General features: G+C 36.0%; 1 protein-coding gene and 1 long non-coding RNA gene across 21 annotated transcripts in view; one reads left to right on the top strand and one right to left on the bottom strand.

The window, feature by feature from the left end:
- CEP170 (centrosomal protein 170) overlaps positions 1 to 25,022 on the bottom strand; it is a 131,539-nt gene that overhangs the window by 8,117 nt on the left and 98,400 nt on the right. For 14 of the 19 annotated variants that reach the window (XM_072830347.1, XM_072830352.1, XM_072830340.1 and 11 more), the window contains 5 exons: positions 20,390 to 22,219; positions 13,501 to 13,738; positions 7,502 to 7,679; positions 5,295 to 5,465; positions 1,955 to 2,043 (listed from right to left, as the gene is read on the bottom strand). In XM_072830347.1, the coding sequence (XP_072686448.1) occupies positions 1,955 to 2,043; positions 5,295 to 5,465; positions 7,502 to 7,679; positions 13,501 to 13,738; positions 20,390 to 22,219 (2,506 nt within the window). The remainder of the gene's footprint in view (positions 1 to 1,954; positions 2,044 to 5,294; positions 5,466 to 7,501; positions 7,680 to 13,500; positions 13,739 to 20,389; positions 22,220 to 25,022) is intronic. The other 5 variants (XM_072830349.1, XM_072830356.1, XM_072830346.1 and 2 more) reach the window with 3 other exon arrangements.
- LOC140635548 (uncharacterized) lies at positions 14,938 to 24,877 on the top strand. Of its 2 annotated transcripts, XR_012032872.1 has the most exons (4): positions 19,587 to 19,736; positions 20,331 to 20,892; positions 22,861 to 23,002; positions 24,714 to 24,855. It is a non-coding gene; the product is annotated as an uncharacterized lncRNA (long non-coding RNA). The 2 variants fall into 2 exon arrangements; XR_012032871.1 differs by having other exon boundaries at positions 14,938 to 20,892; positions 24,714 to 24,877.

The following is a 25,022-nucleotide window of genomic DNA, read 5'->3' as shown; positions in this document are numbered from 1 at the left end:
ACATATTAGCCTTCCACAGCTTTTTAGATAAAGTGCAAACTCTTGAGTAACGGGCCTCCTTACCTCTCCAGTGTCAACTCTCATCACCTCCTAGCCCTCTTACTTTAACCCAGCTTTTGACTATCTAATACCATGCAAAATCTAGCTATATGGGAACTGGAAGATAAAGCAAACTGCTTTTATGTAGTGTATTTATTTTTTAATAGTAGTTTAAAACACTTTTATGTGGGTTTTTTTTTTTTTTTAAAGAACACCTTAATATTTTTAAAAGATACTTTTGAAATAGTTTTGGAAAAAAATTATCTAAACGATTTCTCTTAAATAGACAGCCATACAATTAAATAACATTATGTTCAATTCAATGTGTTTTTACCATTATTAGATCCTCATCAAACACTAATGACCAATTATTTCAACATATAAGCAATATAAAATTATATTTGATTCTTTCTAAATTAAAAAATGTGTACATTTTGGGACACTTGGGTGGCTCAGTGGTTGAGCATCTGCCTTTGCTCAGGGCATGATCCTGGGGACCTGAGATTGAGTCCTGCATGGAGCCTGTTCTCCCTCTGCCTATGTCTCTGCCTCTCTCTGTGTCTCTCATGAATAATAAATAGAATCTTTTTTAAAAATGTGTGCATTTTAAGGTTTGCATTTGATTTTAAAGAAACTAAATTAGTTGCATGCTATTTATGAATATCACATTCTGTAGTTTCTGACTGGGCTTATAAGTGAGCCTACTGTTGATGTTTTTAAGATTTTACTTATTTATTCATGAGAGACGGAGAGGCAGAGACATAGGCAGAGGGAGAAGCAGGCTCCCTGCGGGGAGCCTGATGTGGGACTCGATCCCAGGACCCCAGGATTATGACCTGAGCCAAAGGCAGATGCTCAACCACTGAACCACCCATGTGCCCTGAGCCTACTGTTTTTATTTTCATCATACTTAGTGATTAAGCAATCAGCACTCTACTATCATCTTAGGTGTGTTCCCCAGCAACTACAAAACTTCCAAGTCTGCTGATCCTACCTTCTTCTCTCATAGGTCACAGAGTTCCCCTTTGCCATGACAACCCGTCCTCCTATGAGTTGCCAATATAGCATGTAGCCAGAAAATGAAGTCCATCCAATGAAATTTGTAGGAAAAAAAAAACCCTAAGCCTAACTAATAAGTTATTATACAATAACTAACAAATGTATAGGGTCTAATCACATGCCTACTAATACCAGAAATCACGCATGCCTGAAGTTTGCTTCAAGTACGCAATGCAGTTGAAGTTGATGAAATTGTTATTTTGAATATAATTCCACTAAAATTATATTCTAAAACCAGGACATACTGGAAGGATTATTAACCAAAGGAATAAATAAATGAAATAATGCTAATTAAAAGACTCTTATATGGGAATGAAGTCTTCAAATTTCATCGGACTGAATGATTTTTGACTGCATATTATTTGTCCATCACAGTTCTGATGCCCTCACGATTGAGTGCACAAGGCAGGCGAGTGAGCAGGTATTCTGAGTCTGATAGGATTATGTACCGTCTTCTTTACTGATGAGGAAGATGAAAACTAGCCTTAAGTTTCACATCTTATAAAAGAAGCCCAAAAGGTCTGTTAATTTAAAATACTTCACTATTATTTTGTGGAGAAGTAAATTGTATCTGATTATTAACAAAACTAATCTAAGTAATTATAGCTGTTAACTCTCCATTATAAAGGGGTGATTACTTAGGACATTTATTTCCCTTTCTGCCCCCTTCATGTGGTCTAGCTTCTGGCTATTACTTATACCTGAAAAAGAGAAGGAACGTGACAGTGGCAGCAGTAAGCTCAGTGGCACTGCCTTCACTCGTTCCTCTCAGCTGTAGGTGGTAGCAAGTGAGCACAGCATGGAACAGGTGTCTCCTAACAATATAAGCCAGGAGGTTTGAGTAACAGAACAGTACCTGATCTTTCCAGCTGTTTTATCTATAGACTGTCTTATCTTCCTAGAAAACTGAAAGACGGATGACAGCAGCAGATTATCTCCCATGACCTGAAACATCCAAAGAAATTAAATTAAAATATTATCACTGTATTGTATAAACACCAAGAACACCACTCACAGCTTACTATATTTAGGGGGATTTAGTATTTATGCTAATTTTAATTTTAAAAAAATCAATGAGGAATATCATTTGAGTTATGTATAACTAAATTGAGAAAGAGAAATAAATATTGATAAAGGAGTTCCTTTTCAAAAAATAACTCATCTGGTTTCCATATTATTTTGGTCGTATCATTTAAAAAAAATAATCCATATAATCCTATCTTCAATTACTATCATGATCCCATCTTTCTAGCCTCCAAATTAAATAATCATAAAAAGGAAAATACAAATAATTTAGAATACTCAGTTTATTATTTATACTTTCACCAAATAATATGAATATAGAGATCAAGAAGATTACGATCCTTGCTCTTTGGCCAGAGTCTAGTGGGAGAGATTCTTTTTAAAGATTTACTCTAAAAAGTAAGTTTTTATGATGGCAGTTGATACCACCCTACTTGAAATTTATGGGCAAAAATAGGGGTTGGCAAACTTCTTCTGTAAAGGCCCAGAGAGTAAAGATTTTAGGCTATCTGGTCTCTGTCACAACTACTAAATTCATTGTTGTGAAAGCAGCTATAGATAACATGTAAGTAAGTGGACTGGGCTGTGTTGAGATAAAGCTTTATTTACAAAAACAGGTGGCAGGCTGGATTTGGCCTGCAGAAGCTAGAAAAGAAAACTTGGGGTTGGTGTGGGGTCCCAAATCACCTCTTTGTATTTCAGAACCGTATCTAGACTCTGCAAGACAATCCAGAAAATAGGATATGACCTTGCAGGTTTCAAGATCAGTGCCGGAGTTAAAAGTATATAGGAAACAGTATTAAATATTTTTTTTCAAAGAACATAACTAAATTTTGTGATTCAGTGTTACACGAATTCTAATGAAAAGGAGTTCAGTGAAGGGTAGTGTAAATAAGGAAGGTGCCATGGAAAACTAGAACCTAAGAATAACTCCTACCGTGTGGAGTTAGCGAGGGATAAAAAGTTACTTAGGATGTGATCAGCAACATACAGGGAATGAAAGGCTAAACAAACATAATGGTATATTGTGAGCCTTGAGGAAACAAGCCAAAGCAGGAGTGGAAGACATCTATTACTTAGGCAAAGACAGAGTGTGTTTTAAAACTATCCAGGATATTGCAGTAGCAACTATGGAGCTGGCTTCATGCTTTGCCATTGGACATTTTTTCCTACTCAGTAGTATACTGCAAACATACACATTCTTACATACTAACTTTTAGCTCCTGTTGCATAAATCTAGGGATTAACAGGATGCCAACCTATGACTAAACCCTTCTTGTCCACTGCTACTTCCTAATTTCTCCTTCTACCCACATCCTAATAAGCCTTTACCTATACTACCACTGCATGTCATTCCTCAATCAGCTCTTCCCATGGTGCTATTTGAAATAACCATTCTTTGGTGAATAAATTTCATATCCTTGAATTTTTCCCAAACTCATTTCATCTAATTTCCATTATCATAAATCTTCTCAATAAAGCTCTCTATACCTGATTCTCACAGCCATATTTAGGTACACAGAATTAATCATAATTCTTCATTCATGACATAAATCACAAGTTCAATTTAGACTACTTTTTCTTTCTCTTTAATATAATAATCTAACAGCCAAAACAAAAGTTAGAATACAGCAACGACCAGGTGACAGAAAAGATGGCCAAAATACTTATTCCTTATCCCAAAGGAAGAGGTTACTTGTCTTTGACCTCCACTATATGACTTGGTTTCACCAATGGGATATGAGCAGACATGAATGACATGAACATGAAATGTGCCCGCATGGTGGGGCTTGCCCTCTTCTGCTTCTGATAAAAGTAAGACAAGAACAAGCTTTGGCTAGCCCACTTGTCCAAGCAATATGACAGACACGTGGGCAGACCTGGACTCAGCCTACAACTTTTAATTGTCCAGCTGAGCTATACCAGGTAACCCACAGGTGTGTGATACATACTTACTGCTCTATATCCCTGAGATTTTTGTGGTTATGCAGAAGTAGCTGACTGATGTAATCTACCACTGGTCCTCTGGTTTCCTCCATCCCATCTCCCTGCTACCTTCCACCCAGGTTAAACAATATCCTGAATTCCATTCATCATTCCCTTGCTTTCCTTTTCATATCATTTGTTATATTTATTTCTGTCCTAAGCATATGTTTTCACTTTTAAAAACGTATGACAAAGAATCATATTATATGTAATCTTTTGGGAATTATTTCCTTCATTTAATGTTATATTGCTAAAATTCATACATATTGTGGCACACTGCTGTAGTTCATTTATTTTGATTTTTCTGTAATTATTCAATTTGTGAACATACCAGTTTATACATTCGCTTTTCTGCTGATAAAAACGGTTATATTGTTCCCAAGTTTTCGTTAGCATCCACAGTGGTACTATAGATATCCTTTTGCATGATGACTTTTGTTAATAGGAAAGGGTTTCTCTTGAGTATTTTACTAGCAGTAAAACTGTGTCGTATGATCATGGGATATGTTTATGTTCAACTTTGGAAATAATGTCAAATCATTTTCCCAAGTGACTGCAGCAATATAACCTCCATCGGCAACACATGAGAGTCCATGTATCCACGTTCTCTATTACTTAATATTTTAAGACTTTTAGTTTGTTGTAAATTGAACAAGAATCACCCTGTAGCCTTGAAATGTATTTCTCTAAATACTTAGGAAGTTGAACATCTCTGTATTTTGAAGATCTTAGGTAATTTCTCTTCAGTAAAATGCTGTTTATGTCTTTTGGAAATTTTTGGGGGGGGGGGTTGTTTTTGTCTTTTTAAATTGATTGGTAGAACTTCTTTATGTATCCTGTATACTAATCCTTTGCTGACTCTGTTTCATAAAAGTCCTTTAATATACTCTAATTTATCAATCTTTTATTTTATAGCTGAAGCTTTTTGTGTCTTTTAAGAAATCATTCCTTGCAATAATGTGGAAAGGTATTTAACTATATTTTTTTTACAAAAAGTTTTGCTTTTGCATCCTTTAGAAATTTAATTTATAATTAATTATGTATACACGATGTGATGTCAGATGAAATTTCATTCTACTCAAAAGAACAAGTTATTTTTTGCCCTAGCCTCATTTATCCAACAGTTCCCTCCTTTTCTCACAAGACATGCCTCCTCTGACATTTGCTAAAGTTAATGATTTACTTACTTCATCTCTACTCCAGGTTCTCCGTCTTGTAATTGTTAAGTGATCAGGAGGCTCTGTTGGCTGAGGTCTTGGATCACCAGATCTACAGTTGTTTCCTTCTGGAGTTTTAGAATGAACTAATGGAGGGATCTTTCGGAAGTTGAGGCTTTCATCAAAAACACGATCAACCAACTAATAAGACAAAAGCAGATCCTTATGAGAATAATTTGGAAAAGTCCCGATATTGGCATTATAATTTTATTAGACAGAAGTTATTCCATTGTCAGGTAGTAACAGAAGCATGATATCTTCAATAAACCAATTACTCTTTCTTTTTATAAGTACTTTAAAGGTACCTGTTTAATAAAATAGATGTTCACCTACATAGATTTTATTTTTAAAATCCAAAATACATAACTATGTTAAATTCAATTCTTCCATGGATAAGATTTCCCCAAAATGGAAAACAGATTTAAGTAGAAAGGGCTGAGCCATCTAGATGGACATGTTCGTTTTACTCACATTGTATTACCAATGTAAAATAATGTTTTTCTTTTAGTTTCCTATCTGTTTTTTTCTTTTTTCTCCCCAAATCCAGGTGCCAAATTTCTTCACAGATACATAAACAGCAAATTCCAATTAAGTGTACGAAAGGAAAAAAAATTAAATGAAGTATTTTGGTCTTAGGTAAATTTTGAACAATGCTACAAAGATTACATATTTTAGTAAAAATGACATACTGCCACCTACAGTGCAAATTATACAAATACAATACAAAGTAACTCAGGTTTACTGAAGAAGGAATAAACTTTAGTACATTATTCAGAAATAAAATAAAAAAGAAAAATTAAAGTCTATTCAATGAAATGTTGAGTAATTTTACTGGGTCTGAGTGAATGCATAATCATGTTAGATAAAATTTAGTTAGATAGTTGAGAAAATAATATCTTATCATTTAAAAAATGTACCAGAAGAATTGTGTATGTCTTGCCACCAAGAAGATTCTTTTGTTTTTCAACAATGAGGATGATTTTATATACATTTACAATTGATCAATGTGGTAACAAAACTCTACACAGATTCATGAAAGCTCATTTACCAAATCAGACAACACATGAAGGAGAAAAAACCAAAACAAAACAATGACCATCGAAGAATTAGATTATAAAAGGAATGTGACAAAAAGCAAAGTAAGAAAATATTAACACAGTTTATTAGAATCAAATCTATCAAAAAGGCTAGCCATTTTGGGCTACTATTGAGAACATTATCTTATAAAATTGAGAAGCTATTAGAGGCTGACATATTTTTTTTTCTGCAAAAGGTTAGATAATAAATATTTTAGACTTTGCAGCCATTCAGTGTCCATCTAACTACTAATTTCTGACATTGCAATACAAAACAGCCAGATGATAATTAAATAAAGAATGTGGCTTTGTTCTAATAAAACTTTTAATTAATTCTCTCAAATGCCAATCTTTTGCTTATACCAGATCAAGAGACCAAACATGGCAGAGTACCATTAATTTTATGTTATCTGTTAAAGGCATCTTCTGGAGCAGTGTTATGCAAATATTGGGCCCTGAAGCCAGAGAATAGGAGGCCCTGGTTTTGGAAGAGCAATAATCTATATATGCTACCTTACATTCCAGAATTTGCAAGAATGTTTCAAAACTGAATATATCTGTATTTGTGTGTGTGTGTGTGTGTGTGTGTGTGTGTATAAATGTATAAATACATTTCAATTTTCAAAGTGCATCCTTGAGTATATATGCGTGTGTATTCTTCAAAAGAATTTTTTAAAGTAGTGAAAACTGTAGAATTTTCTCTTTATTTGCTAGTAGAGATATCGACCAGCTAAGCAGGTATAAAAATACCCTTTAACTGAAGTATTTTCATAGCCAGACTTTATAGAAACATTACACAATCATCTATCAAGTTTTAGTTTGCTATTCAGATGCCATTTATACTCATATTTTTATACTCATATTTTAAAGTAAAGCTATACACCAATAATTGGCAAAGTGCTTGTTTTAAGTACTTTTACAGCTTCATGTTAATAGCAGACCAAATGTTAGCCTTTACTAGTTTTGCTACAAAAACATAAAAAGAAATTTTTTAAACCAAAGTTGGAAAATGCAGTGCTTCATGCAAACAGGGAGGGTGGATGTAACTAAAATAAACTAAGCAAAAAGCTAAAAGCAAAAGAAATAAAGAAAAGAAAGAACCTTATGCATTTCTCCATGAAGATCTCCTACCTCTTCTCTAGTGTCTATGGCAGAGCCAGGGGTGGTGGCAGCAGTGCTTACTGTGGTACTAGGGGCAGTGCCTGATGAAGTCACTGAATCTATCTCTCCTGCTACATCGTTGATTTCCCGAGCAATGAGAGCAAGATCTTGGCTGATCCTGGTAATAATTTCAGAAAAGAAGTTTAATCCCTTTTAAATAACAGTTCTAGAAACAATCATTTGTGATAGAATCAGTTATAGAAGTTGTGTATCTAATTAAAGATTTGCACCAAAAACTTAGGATTTTTTAGAAATTCTATTAACTATTTTGACTCTAACAGTCTTAAACTTTAATTCCAAAAGTTAATAAAACTAAATTTCACATAAACTGTCACTTTGAAAAATATGTTAACACCCAGAAGTAGTGCTATGTCTTTTAAAACACACTGTTAGTATCAATGACTAGCATTAATAGAGGACAATGGCAAACAGAATCCAAGGAGTCGCTGCACCTGAATAAGAAAGTAATTACAACTTCATTTTCACTAACCTTTGTCAAATGAAGCTTAGCATTTCTTTTGATTATAAGTACAAGTAACAAACAATTAGTAATATTGGGTTGTTAATTTTTTCACCAACAGAAATCACATTATGGTTGCTATAGGTATCTTAAAACAACTAGTCATTACTACTTCAAAATTAAACCCACAGCAGTCATTAAACCCACAGCAATTATGTTCCAGTAAGTATGTTAACAAAGAACTAATTATTGCTCTGTCACTTTAAAAATATTTTGATAATGTATTTTTTAAAATTTTTATTTATTTATGATAGTCACACACACAGAGAGAGAGAGAGAGAGGCAGACACACAGGCAGAGGGAGAAGCAGGCTTCATGCACCGGGAGCCCGACGTGGGATTTGATCCCGGGTCTCCAGGATCGCGCCCTGGGCCAAAGGCAGGCGCCAAACTGCTGCGCCACCCAGGAATCCCGATAAATTATTTCTTGTTTTTTTTTTTGATAGTCAGAGAGAGAGAGAGAGAGAGAGAGAGAGAGAGAGGGGCAGAGACACAGGCAGAGGGAGAAGCAGGCTCTATGCACCCGGAGCCCGACATGGGATTCAATCCCAGGTCTCCAGGATCACACCCTGGGCCAAAGGCAGGTGCCAAACCGCTGCGCCACCCAGGGATCTGATAATATTATAAAGAAATGCAGTCCTACTGAAACACAACTAAGTATTTTATGTTGATGCATTTAGAAACACTATTCTGGGAGGAGCTCCATAAACTTCCCCAAATGGCCAAAGAGGTCAGTAACTCTGACACATGACTTTGACTTCATGCGACACACAGCACTTCATAGTACACGTTGTTATATCATTTGCGAGTCACAAGGTTCTTGTGAGGTAGGACTTCTCTAACTGAATGTGAATAAGGACACATTCTCAGATAAAGTGAGTGGCTTGGTTGTGATAATATAATTTACTAATAGCTAAGGCAAGGCCAGATGCCAAGTGTAGAGCTCATTTCCACAGAGCCATTTATTTGTGTTACCAGCCACGCGGACTGAAGAACTAAATAAGTATTACCAGTGATAAGCAAAAGAAAAAACTGATTTTTTTCCAATGCTGCTGTTTTTAAGAGGGAGAAAACTTAATAATCTACCAGTGATAATCTTGCTTTTCTCAAAAAGATCTCAATTCAATGAGACATGAAAATTCTAAGTAATGCATCTACTGAAGTCAATTTGGCTACTTCCACAGGGAAGGTATCTGAATTACAGAACATTCTTAAAACAAGTGAAAGCTTCTGCAACTTTAAAACTGAAAGCAGGTACAAATTACCATTTTTTTTAACTTGGGCAAAATGTAAGCTTGAAAGACTTTTAAGGAATGCAGTAACTGCATAACAATTTAACAGATTTAAAAAGAGAAGCTAAATGGAAGCTTATGGCCTAACAGACACGATCTATGGTCAATTCCTTTATTTACCAATACAAAAAGGTAGGAAGTACACTGGTAAATATGTTTTGGTCTCTTACCACGTTCCAGGCACCATGCTATATACCCTAAGGGCTATAATGATGAGGAAGCAGATAGAGTCCCTGCTCTTAAAAGCTTAGAATAAATATAATGAGCACATTATGTATAATTATGTAATGTATATTATAATATGACCAAAACCACTATATGATAATAAGCACCCCTAGAAAGAAGCTTTATACTCAACTCACTTCATTCTCACAGCCACCTTGTAGGAGAGGTACTCATCATCTTGTTTTACAGATAAGGAAAATAAGGCTTAAGAGAAGTTATTTGAACACTTTTTGGTTAAAGTCACAAATACTTAAATGGTGTAACTAGATCTTTTTATTAGGTCATGCTATATCTCACATTATCATTCCATGTGTAATTTTTAAAAACTTGTAACTGTAACTTGTAAAAACTTGTAATTTTATAACTGTTGATATAATTCTTCTGGGGAAGAGTTTATGGTGTTTTCTTAGATACTACATTCAATTCTTGCATTTCTGAAATAAATGAACTAAAATTCAGAGAAACCAAATAACCAAGCTTAAAAGAGACAAAACATAGATAAGCATGAGCTTATCCAAAAATCTATTTTTGCTTTTTAAGTTTTTTTATGCAGACATTTGTAAAATGAAGCTTCTGATCTTTGTAGATAGCAATCTGAGTTAATTAGAAAAAAATGAATTAAATAAACAGACAATAGCAATCTCAACAGGTTATGCAGTAAAAACTATGCTAACATGAAGAACTCTAATGTATACATGACATAGACTGTAGGTCAGTGAGCACCTTAAAAGCCGCCTTTTAATTTGCAAGTTTATCATGTACATGCCAGCTGTTTCTTTGTGTGATGACGATTCCTATCTTAAAGTTGACTCAGTAATACAGACCATTAAATTGGTTTGAATCCACACTGCTTAAAAGTCTCAGCACCTACTAAAAACCAGCATTAGGAATTCTAAAAAGCAAAATTATCAAGAAAACCAAAGTAATAAATATCTTCAAGCAGAAATAACAGATTTATAATTCAATATAGAGTATGGACCTATTTATATAGCTGTTAATTCTAAGCTGACTTATTCCATAATGCTTCTAGGTTACAGTCATTGGAATATTTTATAATAATGTATTTCTTGACATCTCTTGATCTGTGTGTTTTTTTTTTTTTAAGTTGAAGCTCATAATCGTTCATATTCTGTCTCCATTCCTATCAAAACTGCTAGAGGACGAAATTCTAAAATGATACAAATGTTTTATTTGGAGTTTTGCAATCCATCTGGTTTGCTTGCTTTCAGATACATGGCTGAAAAATACACCTTAAAAAATAAAATCCCAAAGGCAAGTTTTTTTTTTTTTTTTTTTTTTTTAAATTTTTTTTTATTTTTTATTTATTTATGATAGTCACACACAGAGAGAGAGAGAGAGAGTCAGAGACACAGGCAGAGGGAGAAGCAGGCTCCATGCACCGGGAGCCCGACGTGGGATTCGATCCCAGGTCTCCAGGATCGCGCCCTGGGCCAAAGGCAGGCGCTAAACCGCTGCGCCACCCAGGGATCCCCCAAAGGCAAGTTTTATAACCACAGTGCTACTAACAAACTAGAAGGAAAAGGAATAAAGTCATTAGAAGTTAAATGATAGGCAGTTTAGCAGTCCTGCTAACGAGACATGCAGAGACGGTGGTGATAGAATGCATGTAGTAACAAGGTAGAGCCAAGTGAAAAATGTCACCTTGAGCTCCTGTGCACGGTCTCCTCTGTGGTAGCTTTCCTGGGTGGGGGCATGGAAGGGGTTCGGCCCAGAAGAAGGGGTCTGAGTTTGGGGGGGGGTGCCCCTCAAAGGGAAGCAGACACACCCACTGTTCCCTCAAGGTACTTCTTGAGTTGGTGTAGGAGGACCTCTCCTCCTCAGGAAGGGGAAAGGATGAGACAGGGCGAAGTCTGCTGTTGCCGGCTGCACCCACAAGAATAAAACATGAGTTTTATAATAATAAAACATAAAACATGAGGGAGATTCTCTCCCTGCAGGCATCCTGTGGGTTCATGACAATTAATGGATCCTGAAGCACAGACAGGTCTGTTCCCTAACTGGAACTGGCTCACAATGCCTCAATAATTTGTCTCACAAAAAGCTATTTATACGGTAAAATAAAATGTTTAAGCAGTACAATGAGATTAAAAGGGCATGTCTCGGGATCCCTGGGTGGCGCAGCGGTTTGGCGCCTGCCTTTGGCCCAGGGCGCGATCCTGGAGACCCGGGATCGAGTCCCACATCGGGCTCCCGGTGCATGGAGCCTGCTTCTCCCTCTGCCTGTGTCTCTGCCTCTCTCTCTCTATCATAAATAAATAAAAATTAAAAAAAAAAATAAAAATAAAAAAAATAAAAAATAAATAAAAAAAATTAAAGGGCATGTCTAAAAGAATTGAAAGCAATTATAAGTAAATAGTCATTAAAGACCCCAAAACATAAACATTACATTAAAGTAATGAGCCAGAAAAAAAAACATAATTCATAGAAGTCAACAAAGAAAAACAAGATAAACACTATTAAAATTATGTTAAGGGACAGCCCGGGTGGCTCAGGGGTTTAGCACCGCCTTCAGCCCAGGGCATGATCCTGGAGATCCGGGATTGAGTAGCATGTCGGGGCTCCCTGCATGGAGCCTGCTTCTCCCTCTGCCTGTGTCTCTGCCCCTCTTCCTCTCCATTTCTCATGAATAAATAAATTAAAAAAAATTTATGTTAAGAGTTTATTTTTTTGGATTATTACATATTATGTTCTTTAATTATAATAATATTACCTAATATAAAACTTGAAGATTAGAGCCTTAAACTGAAGGCGGAAATAACTGTAGCACATAAACATGAAAATGTTTTAGGTGACATAGGGTATAAAACACTGCAGTAAAATTTAGTTATCTTACAAACTTAAAAAAACATACTTTAACTACAGTTAGCATCTGTTTGAGTATAGCCTCTCTTCAATGTTTAGCCATGATAAGGTACTAATTAAAAATCACTTCTGCAGGGATCCCTGGGTGGCGCAGTGGTTTGGCGCCTGCCTTTGGCCCAGGGTGCGATCCTGGAGACCCGGGATCGAATCCCACGTCAGGCTCCCAGTGCATGGAGCCTGCTTCTCCCTCTGCCTGTGTCTCTGCCTCTCTCTCTCTCTCTGCGTGACTATCATAAATAAATAAAAAATTAAAAAAAAAATTGTTTAAAAAAAATCACTTCTGCAGCATGAATTTTACATTTTAGGATACAACTTTTAGTTACACTAAGCAAATTTATTTAATAATCTTTTTTCAAAAGAAGATTTTATTTATTTATTCATGAGAAACACAAAGAGAAAGGCAGAGACAGAGGCAGAGGGAGAAGTAGGCTCCCTGCAGGGAACCCGATGTGGGACGGGATCAGGCCCTGAGCCAAAGGCAGATGCTCAACCACTGAGCCACCCAGGCGTCCTACAAATTTATTTAATCCTCAAAATAATTAATAAAGGATTGAATTAAGCTAGAATCTAATGAACTCATAAACTGTGAGTAAAAATCCATCTCCTCTAAGTCTCCCCAGAGAACATGAGCAAAATATCTCCAACAAGTGTGCTTATTACCTCTTTGGAAGATAAAAGGAAAGTAATAAAAAACTCAGCTGCACAACTCTTAATTATATAAAGCTGACATTACCTTTCAAGAATGATATTAACTCATCAGTATCTTCACCAGAAACAAGAAAGGGGGGCTGCAACCAAAATAAATCAGTTGTACAGTATGTTAGTAGCACTGGTGTTAAAAACATGAACCGGGAGAAACTGCATGGAGAGGAACACTTTGGAGGAAACTAAGTTCATAGCTACCTATGGATTTCATTTCTTGGACTAATTTACACAAATCAGATACAAGCTAACCTTTGTTATCAAGTTGAAACACTGACAAAAAATTTCAGCTCTTAAAGGTGATCCATTAAAACCAACCTGGCTATCTCTTCTCGATGGGCTGTCCAGTCTCGGATGTAGTCTTCCTGCTCTTTGATCCGGTGCTTGAACGAAGAACTAGTAGGCATTGCTGCTGACCCAGAGCTCTGCAACCGAGTGGTTTTCAGGGCTGGAGAAGTACGTAGACGAGTATGTTTAGGGGAATTACGGTTTGATCCAAATTCATCTTCTGAGGTGGAAGCATAATCAGTAGGAAAGCGCCTCCATCTTGAATTTACTAAATTAGTTTAATTATTAAAAAAAGAATTATTATGTTACCTTTTAAAGGAGATAAAAATCATGATTTCAAAAACACCATGAGACAAACACAGCACAATTTTCAAAAACTGACATACACATACCTAACAAAAATCATGTCTACTACTTCTTAAAGATAGAAACAATACATTTTGGTGAATTAAAAACAATGAGTAATTAAAGACAATTGAAAGACCATGTTTTCCGTAGTATGGTGAATAAAACACTTAGATGAAAAATTCACTAATGATAAACAACTAAGCAAGCTCTATTCATAAATGTTTAACTCGGATACTTTTTAGTTGCAAATATATATCATTTGAGTGAAGGTATGGATTTTTTTAAATGACAGTAACAGTAACAACAACAAAAATAAAAATACGGGAAAAGATTTCCTCATGCCACATGGACTTTCAACATGGAGATGGTAATCTCTCTTTTCCCAACATACAAATGTGCATAATTCCTGCTGTGGAAATTATGCTTTTATGGCAGAAAAAAACATTACCTCTGTCATTCAACATCCTGTTATGCTATGATTGGAAAAAATCTTTTTACATGGTAAAAACACAACAAAGCATCTTCAGTACAACTCTGCTTTGACACTGAAAGCATATGGCGAAAATAGACAATGGCATAAGACCTACAAGGAGCAAAGCTCTACAAGGCTATTCTCACAACCAATGACATTCAAGGCACAGAAGATACTGTGATATTCACATTAAAGAAAGTGGCAATCACTTTCTTATTTAAGGTTAGTAAAGACATTTAAGAGATGGTATTGCTGACACATCTGAAAAAATCAGAAGACAAATTAATTTCACTACTACTGTTAATGTAAGAACGAAACAAACAATTTGTGAGGCATAAGATAGAGGTCACAAATAGGGCAATAATGACTGATTCACAGTAAACTTCACAAGGGCAGGAGCCACACCAGTTTAATCTACTACTGCATATCTAGCACTTAGCAGAGTGTCTGGCTAGCAAATGTTTTAAAAATATTTTTGAATAAATTCCTAGATACTGACCACCTGCTTTTCACAGATTAGGTAAAACCCAGTGAAAAGCATGAAATATTTTTAGTGGCTAAGTGACAAAAACTCAGCATCTGCTATAAGTTCCAATTGCCATTAATATTAGAAGAGTTTTCTTTCTCTCTCTCTCACTCCCTTTTTTTTTTTTTTTTTTTTTTGCTCCCCCTCTTTTAAAACAGAAACTGACCCTAGGCTGCAAAGATTGGTCAAGTCTACAATTCCTTCATCCTGCTTCACTGGAATTTTGTACCTCTCCTGTCTTTTCCTCCCCAAACCACAATTTTGCCTAGCATGGCTCAGGTGGCTGTCAAATAAAACTGATATACAATGCCACCAGAGTTGGTTTAAGAAGCAGAGAAATCTATAAACGGGAATGTGTCTTGAATCAGAGCCTACCAATTCATCCTGATTCACACTCCCATTTGAAGCTCCTAGAGCTTGGAACGAGATTCATGGGTATAAGAAGATATGCAGAAACTTCATGGCCTTCTGGAAAAGTGTATGCAAACACATATACAGAACTCTAGGTAATTATTCATAACGTCTTTTGGAGGTAGTGGTCAATAAATTTTCCAGTTTTGCCATTACAAGATAATTCATTAACATAAAAATACTTTTACCACTAAAAATTACTAGTTTTTAGACATCTGAAAAGTCCTACGATTTGAACTAACCCCAAGACTTGAAAACAATTTCAGAAACACTTTAGGAATAAGAGCAAAAAGACTCTAGAAAAAAAATAGAAATATTGCAATGTTTATACTTTTTAATAAAGGCATGCCATTAAACATTAATGTTTAGAATATATCATTCATAGAGAACAAGTTCACAAATAAGAAAAGGACCATTCATAGATTTGATTTCCTGATTTTTGATTTGGAAACTATGGAAACCATACTTACAACAACTGAAAGTTGTTTGGAGTGAAAACAAAATCAATAGCAAAGAGTTTTAATAAATTGCAGGAGATGTGAAAACATAGGTAGGGATGATGAAACTAGGTCATTGACTTAGAGGTAACTGACAAAGAATGCCATCATTGGCTACTATATTTCATGAGTAGCACAATATATGAAAGCAGAACGAGAAACTGAGAACCAAGTGCTAAATGTCAGGTGATGGCATGTAATCCATGCCACATTAGAATGAACTTTGAGTCTCAAGATCAGAAAATAATTACATTTTGGGGGGAAAAAGAGAAAAACTTCTTTTCAAATGACATTCATAGAGTTTCCACTTATTTTTACAGGTCTATCTAGAGGCCAGCAAGATTACTGAAGTTTAAGAATAGCTTTCCAGAGAAAAGCAACCATAAGGTACCATAAGGATATTTTAAAAATGGAAAGGTAACATATTTAGGCCTGTTCTCTTAAAATTGAGGGCAAAATGGGAGATAAAATAAACAGGGGATAGCCAAGAAATGAAAATATGGCTAGTAAATCTTTAAATGATTAAGGGTTATCTTTATTAATGGCACACCTATCATATGGGGAGTACTAGGAAGCAGAGCTCAAGTATGGTGTAGACACCACTTGGCTTGTTTAACAGCCAAGAGGAGAGTGGAGACCAGTGGGATGATCACTACCGGCAGAAGAGAGACCAGGAGAGGGGCTTTAATGCCAGGGCCTGTTATTTCCCAAAGAACTTATCTGAAGAAAAAAATCCCTACCATCGACTAGTTACTGCAGAGTAAACTTCAAATTAGAATGTTTTTAACTTTCCCTATTGACTACTTATTTCATAGAATTTTAGAACATAAGAATCTCTATTTAACATTAGCATAAATTCTTCAATTTAGAGAGAGAAAAACAGGCCCAGAAAGGTCTTGCCTTACTTAAATCAAAGTTTAAGCCAAGTTTACCGACTCCCAGAGTTCATAGCTCATTTGTTGCTATTCTAAATACTTCACAGTTACATGTTAGAAAATCTTTATTTAAAAAAAATTTTTTATGATTCCAGTTAGGCTAATTCTTTGAAAAGATATCCTCAATTTCTCATAGAATGATAGTTTTTGTGATCTCTATCTGTGAAGAATTTTACTTCTTCCTCTTGAATTTTATTGTCTAAGTAAAATCCTGTATAGAGTTAAAATGCAGCATTAGGCTTATTTGATATATTATTGGTACCAGGAAGGCATTTCAGATAAATCATTAAATTGAATATTATAACAAAAGTATTTGCAATGCCAGGCCCTAGGGAGGCTTCCTCGATTGGTGAGATACTAGATAGCACATAAAATAAAATCAAAGTTCTAAGATCAGCTTAATTAATTTTGTAGCTAACCTGAAAATTATTTTAGTTACATTAATTATAATGCTTAGTTACAAAATTATGCAACACTTCCTCTTATGGAAGTAATAAACTACTATATTCACTATGAAAACATACTATTGAGAATTTAAAAAGGAAGAAAGAGTTATCAGGATTATTTATTTGTGAATGCTCTGATTTCTTTCATTGCTAACTAAAACTTTGTTGGCCTTAAAACACATCCACATCTATAGATGTAACAAATACATTTCAGGAAACAAACACTGCATTTTCACACTTTATATCAGAATATTTTTGTGGGAAATGAACCACAAACATACTTTACAGGTATATTTATAAGCATGTAGCAATTAAGATCATTTGGGGAAAAAGATCCCTGACAATGTTCTGTGTATTGGTCTTTGACCTGGAGGAAGAAATAACTGAAGCCATGCGTGCCCAACATCTAATTCCTACCATCTATAAAATTTGAGGTTTGGAATAAAAATAAGAAAGCAAAAAATCTAAGGATGTGTACCTAATGAAAACCAACTGCTTTACTTTGAAAACCTTGCACACTTAGTTTTAAATATATCTTATCAAAATAAATCTGGATATTTTAACATAACTTGATATTAAAGGATTACTGAAGGAATGGGGTGGGTAGTGGAGACTAGACTTTCCTAAAAGCAAATTACATCAGAATTAAAGAAGCATCAAAGAACTTTTAATGTTTCTAAGCCAGAGATTTCCATTCTTCTATTTTTATCATATACATTTCTTTGGAAAACTTTTTTTAGACATGGCCTAAATTATGAAATCTGAAACATTACAGAATTATTTTCACATATGCCAATCTGGACATATCAAGGCTCTAGGTTCAGAGACCTCTAAGTCCTTTAAGTTTACAGTTTGTACAACACTGACCAGTATGATTTTACATTCTCTTAAATCATATTTCAAAATCTAAGAATTTTTATTTTCTTTTCCAGTCAAGATATAATTGTCTTAAGTAGAAATGCCATAACATAAAGACAACCCATTTAGCAACTAGATCAAGTATCTGCTTTTCTTGTTTTTTTATTGCCTACCCATATAACTATGTTAGTGTGTGACCACTAACTATGAGATGCTAGCCATTGTCCTTGTAGATAGTATAGAATACTATAAACAGGCATCTTGAGAGAATCCAAACATACAATCCTGGATCACAATGTGGCTTCATGAATTTAGTAACACATCAGAATTACATAGGTTATAGTGGACAACATACCAAATATATTGTATGTTGGCCTTGTATATACTTCTGGAAATAATCCAATAAATTCCAGGCATTGCCCAGAAGCTTGTAAGCAGAGTATTTCTGAGAGCCAGACAGGATGTGGTAGAAACAGCAAGAGGCTGGGAATGAAAAGGCCTTGGGGCTTCTCATCCTGTCCCTGCCTCTGCTATGTGACCAGGACAGGTTGTTGCATCTCTTGGCCTAAGTTACGTAAACTGAATAATCCTTCCAGTTTTTAATTCTATGGTTCTAATTATTTAATATACTACTATTAAGTATGAAGAAGGGCCAAAAGGTACTAGGGAATATCGTTAAGCAATTGAAGGTGCTTTTTGGATATAGAAACTGCATGTTTATCAAGTTCTGTATTCAAAGGAGAAAACAAAATTTATCTTTGAAGACATAGCATCTTATAACAGTTTCTTAGATTTGCTTAAGTAGTCCTCTTTGGCTTGCACCTCACAGAAGCCCTTCATGTTAAACAGATCACTCATGTGTCACAGACCAGAGAACCAGTACAGAAGGAACTGTTCCATGCTACTTGGTGACATATGGCTTGCATTACAGCTTACAGTGAGACAGGAGAAAACTGGAACATTTCTATTACTGAAATAGAGATGAGGTGATCAAACAAGCCATGTGACAGAAGAAATTCTATCACAGTACACACCATAGAATGCAGCACAAAGGAAATGTGAATTGAAGAGGTAGAGCCATAAGGAACAGAACACCAATACTGGGTGAACACAAACCGACAGACAGCAGTCAGTTTTAAAATGCTTGCAATAACTGCATGAACCAGCAACAAGAGCTCCCAGTGCAGAAGCAGGGACGATGGGGCATGAAGGAAAATCAGCTATTCTTCTGGAGTCCTGATTACATAATCCCTATTTCCCACCTACTTGCACTCCCACCACAGATCTGACCAGGAGAGAGGGAGCTGTGAGTGCAGGGGAGGGAACAGCAGTGAAGACAAGAGAGGAGGAATTAAAAGTGAAAACAGAACATGAGGAGCACTGTTAGTTTTGAGTCTTGTGGACTCCACCGTGGTAGACATGAAAGTCAGAACACGGGATTGTATACCAACCTTCCCTCACTCTTCCCTCAAGACTTAGGCTCACTTGGATGCTTGCTAATAAGAGCTCTCTAAGTCTTTGACCAGCTGGCTTCCCCTCACTGGCCCTTGTAGCCCCACCCAGGGGTGAGGCTGATTATGAAGTAAGAGTCCATGCGTACAGGGTACACACAAGCATCTGTGTTAGTACTATGGTCACACACTCGTACTCTCCTGGGCTACAGCTGTGAATATGAAGTACACCAACAGACAAGTATCCCAGAGGCCGTTCAATTTGCATGGGGAGGAAACAGCTTTTGGAATGATTAGTATTCATTGACAGCTAATTACTATAGTTAAGTGACAGAACGGTGTTTTATGAGATAGTGCTCGTAATCAGGTTTCTGTAGCCCAGTTTGACCCATATATACTTAGGGATTATGTCATGAATCCATCTTCTTCCACTGAAATAAATTAAGGATTAGTTTTCACCTGTCCCAACTATAAACAGATTTAACTTCAAAAAATATAAAACATTTCTACATAAATGGGAAAGCAAGGATAAAACAGCAATTATTTCACTTAGCTCTGCTAAGCATACTACTTTTCTTCAGATAAAGGGCTTCTGCAAAGGGCTTTGAATTACGTGAGGATATTTAAGAATCCCTATTCCTGTTAATTCCTATTATTTAAACCAGATACTATTCCTCCTCTAATTCGACACATGAATCCAGATATCTCGTCAACCAGACAATTAAAATTCCTAAACAGATACTAATTTTGAAGTCACTATTTTGTCCCAGGGTATTAATTGGAAGTGTGTGTAACTTCTGAATCTTCCATTTACTAATGAGCTAAAATAATTTTATAGAAAATATTCTCTTATAGCATAACCTTTCTGTTGAATATTTTTAGAATTAACACTAGACATCTAATTTTTTTTTTAAAGGGAGTCCCAAAACATGAAATAAATATGCTAATATTATAAAAAGTCTGGATCCAAATTACCTGAAGGAGAGCCATGTGCTGAGGTCATACTTTTGACTTTGGAGTCTGATAGTCGAGAGATACTGTTAGCTCTAATTCTAGGAGAAAATTTATCTGAAGGTACTAATCTGGCTCCACTTCTAATGATGGCTTCTGCAGTCCTCGAAGAGGCACTACTTCTAGAGATCGTTGCCTCAGAGTCACTGCGAGCTGATAATGAGCCAAGCCTTGTTCGACGAGGCTGAGCCAATAAATCAATCCTAGAGATGTTACGCCTTCCTGTGGGGGGCTTTGACGTGGAACTGGTTGTGGACACTTCAGAAGCAACGGATGCTTTGTCAGCATCAGCCAGTTCACTGTCGGACACTTCGCCAAGTCGTGCTCTGCGCAAGAGGGAAGTCCTGGTAGGTCGCGGCCTTGGAAGAGTGGTTGATTTACTGGATGATCCAGGTGCTACAGGAGAAGTCTTAGATTTAGTTACTTTACTTCCTTCCAGTTTGGAATGTGCATGCTCATCAGTTGAGGTAAGTGGAGTCCTGGCATGAGATTTACAAGAGTAAGTTTCCTGATCAGATGACATAATATCAGAGATAGCAGAATGAGGTACACTAGAGGTTTGGTCATCATCTGTCAAATCTACTGAAGGTTGTCTCATTCTTCCACTGGACTGTACAAATTTACGGCCATCCGCTCTTGAGCCTACATCTGACGAACGACTTTTTGTTTTCTTCTCAATTTTCTCCCTAGCACCTGAAGATGATGATTTTGTAACATCTTTGGAAGGAGAACCTGTGGAACATCTATCTTTATAGAGACTTGTGAAACTCTTTCGCTTTTGGGTTGACTTTCTTTCAGTCTCTCCTGTGACCAGACTGATTGTACTAGCTGTGTCCACATCAGATTCTGGTGAGATAGAGTTGTCTCTATTATAACTGGGAGTATCTGGGCCTTCATCAGTTTTATTATCTTCACGCAGTTTGGCTTCCAGAAAAGCCATCACTGCTTCTGTGTCTTTCAGAATAAGAGTTGTGTCCATACTGGAATCAGTATCCATAGAGTCACTTCTTTCTCGTATCCTGCTGGCAGCTGTCAATGCCAGAGAAGGGGGTGTGGATGAAGTCTGCTTATTTATATGGGGAATAAGTTCTATGGGTATGTTGGGACTAGGTTTCTCTATGGTGAAGCTTCCTTGTCGCACTAAGGACTTTGAGGATTCCTTCTTGTCTCCACCTTTTGAACTCTGACCTTTGAGAACATCCTCAGCTTTTCTTCGCTTGCTCTCATTTTGTGTCACCCTTTCTCCTTTGCTGGTAGAGTGTCCTGGAACTTTTTCTTGAGGTTGTGACTCTTGTTTAAAAGATTCCTCCCGGCACCTATCTATCTGACCTGAAACATTTTTGGAAGCAGACAACTTGCTAGGTGTCCACTGTGCCTGCTCCTTTTGTTCCTGTTGAATTTTGGCCAATGTCTGCTTTACCACAGAAGCTTCCTTATCAGTATCACTTTTGTCCTTTCCAGAAGAGCTGCCCAAGTGAAGAAGGGTTTTATTATCTCCACCAGGCCTAACAGCTTCGCCGTTCACTGCCCTGCTCATCTTACTCAGGGGTCGGTCAGCATCTTGTTTATCCTTCTGATATGCCTGTGTAGGAGCTTCTTTCTCCTGAAGTTCTGTGTCTTGTTTTTCTCCGATCTCTGACCTCTGTGTTATAACCTTGGCTCTGGAGCTCTCAAGAGACTTTTCTTCATTTGGAAGCTGGGGAAGGGTGCGTCTCCTTCTCTCTCCCTGACTAGCCAGGGAAGTTGCCGAGCCAGTACTTCGTAATGAAATGCCAGACTCGCTGATATCTGTATCTATACAATAAAACCACAAAAAAGAAATGTATTAGAGCAAAAAAGTACAAATAAAAATAATATCATATCACATTAGATTTTGCAGTGGAAGCTAAGAAATGGCTTAGTGTACAAGGAAACTCTGAATAAACATGCCAGCATCGTGATAGAGCCATTTCAAGAGCAAGTACAATGCCACGATACAAACAGGCAGATTACTAACAGGGGTAGTCAAAAAGGCAGTTTTATGACATGAAAATTAGGGTCATTTGTTGCTCTTTCTCTTTCAATATACTTTATGGCAGGGAAGGTCACTGTGTTTATTCTGGTTTTTATAAGGTCCATGAAATGTTGCTCAAGAAAATGTTTTGTAGAATTGCACAGAGAATGCCTAATAAACAGTTTCAATCACATAGTATAGAAGAAGAATATATCTAGGGGCACCTAGGTCACTCAGTGGGTTAAGCATCTGACTCTTGATCGCAGAGTCATGAGTTCAAGTTCCACATTGTTTTTTAATGAGCATTGTAATCTATCTGAAAGAATGACAAGTTTGGATTTCCTAAGTAAAACAGAAAATGCAAGACTTTAGAAGGTTTTCTAAAAAAAAAAAATTAACTCTGTTAAAAGGATTGTTTTTAAAGATTTTATTTATTACATAGCTCGGAACAGGGGTAGGAGCAGAGGAACAAGCAGACTCCCTCCTGAGCGCAGAGCCTACTGTGGAGCATCTGATCCTAAGACCCTGAGACCATGACCTGAGCTGAATTAAGAGTCAGAAGCTTCGTCAACTGAGCCTCCCAGGTACCCCAAGATTTTGAAAAATTTTAAGTGTGAAACAAAGTAACAGAACTTGTTGTACTTTTATAAACTGAGGGATTTTAAAATTATGGTGTTCTGGTATATTAACACCTCATATAGAAACACATGATCACTTTTTCTTTTCACAGTTACATAGAAAACAGTGAGAATATATACACTTTGATATTTCTATGTGAGAGAATTTGAGAATACCTGAGGATTTTGCTGACTACTATACTTGGAATATATTTCTGAGAAAAGGGACATCTGTTTAGGGAAATAAAAACTAACATATAAAGTATTCTCATCTTTGAGGGTAAGTGGAGGCAAGATACCAAGACCTAACTTCTGTGGGTCTTTTCTCCCTTTATAATTCTGAAAGTTGAACATTTAAATTTCACAGCAATATAATAGTTATGATGCAGGAAAACAGCTACTAAACTTCCTGATTGAACTTTAGCAATTAGTCAGGACATTACTGTATTATGTGTCATCTCGATAGTGCTACTGTAAGTACCTAAATTGTACTACCTATCTTATCTTTTTGTATTTTTCTAGCATTTCTCAAATTGTCCTGCTTCTAAGGCACATGCGATGAATGTTTAACAAGAATATTTTAGTACTGAAGTGCATTTATCAGCTTATCTAAATAAATTAATTTAGAAGATGATGAAACATTTTGAAACAAGATAATGAGGGGTCAGCTTGTTTGTTATATTTAATTTTTTTTGTTTTGTTTTTGTTTTTTTTTGTTTTGTTTGTTATATTTTATAACAAGGGTAGAATTTTGCTTTCTTCAGCTAAACTGACTAATTTCACAATGCATTCTTTGGTAAACATACCTCTGACCCTCTGACCCCCTCTGTTTGGGTTCCTTGTTCCCCAAACAGTGACCAGTTTGTGTCAATCAATCTGCACAAATCACTCAGTCTTCTCAAGAAGCTTTTGGTAATACTATTGATTACTTCTAGTTTTTTTTTTTAATTTTTATTTATTTATGATAGTCACACAGAGAGAGAGAGAGAGAGAGAGAGAGGCAGAGACATAGGCAGAGGGAGAAGCAGGCTCCATGCACCGGGAGCCCGATGTGGGATTCGATCCCGGGTCTCCAGGATCGTGCCCTGGGCCAAAAGCAGGCGCCAAACCGCTGCGCCACCCAGGGATCCCGTACTTCTAGTTTCTATTGTAAATCAGTGATATAGCTTTTCTAGTACATTGCTATGCATCCTGCTCAAATGCTTGCTAAATAAAGTTTACAAAATTCCTAAACCAGATTTTTGGGGTGCCATAAGCCAGAGACAAAATAAAATTCCATTTTTAACAATAACAAAATTAAGAATATAGATAAAAAGCCACATGCAAATTCTTCTTGAGGGTTTTATTTCTAATTAAGAATCTAATTAATTCAACCTAATAAAATCATTAGAGGCATAAAATTTCATTTTTTTAAAGAAAACTTTTATTTCAATTCACAGAATTATTAGAAGGCAATAAAAGTCATATTACATAGCCTTGCAAAAGATATTAAGTAAATTAAGTATTCTTTTTTATCGAATTTTATTGAATTGTATTAAATATTGAATTTTATTGAATTGTACATTTACTTAAATGCACAAAGTAGCATTAAAATACTTGTTGTATTAATGATATTAATGAATATTGTAATTTGGAACTGTTGTTTTACTTTAAAATTATCTTACTTTAAAATTTCCAGGGCAGCCCCAGTGGCGCAGCAGTTTAGCGCCGCCTGTAGCTCGGGGTGTGATCCTGGAGACCCGGGATCGAGTCCCACGTCAGGCTCCCTGCATGGAGCCTGCTTCTCCCTTTGCCTGTGTCTCTGCCTCTGTGTGTGTGTCTATGAATAAATAAAATCTTAAAAAAATAATAAAATTTCCATTTTTATATTTTTACCATATATATACATTTGTATACATGTACGTGTTTTTCACCTACATATTAGCTCTTCAGTTATTTATATTTTAATGGTATCTGCATTATTAGTGCAAATAAAATCATATATTTA

This window comes from Canis lupus, chromosome 6, assembly GCF_048164855.1.
Source record: "Canis lupus baileyi chromosome 6, mCanLup2.hap1, whole genome shotgun sequence".
In the NCBI taxonomy this organism is placed as follows: Eukaryota; Metazoa; Chordata; class Mammalia; order Carnivora; family Canidae; genus Canis; species Canis lupus.
Note: the sequence above shows the minus strand (reverse complement) of the source record. Positions and strands in the feature narration are given on the sequence as shown.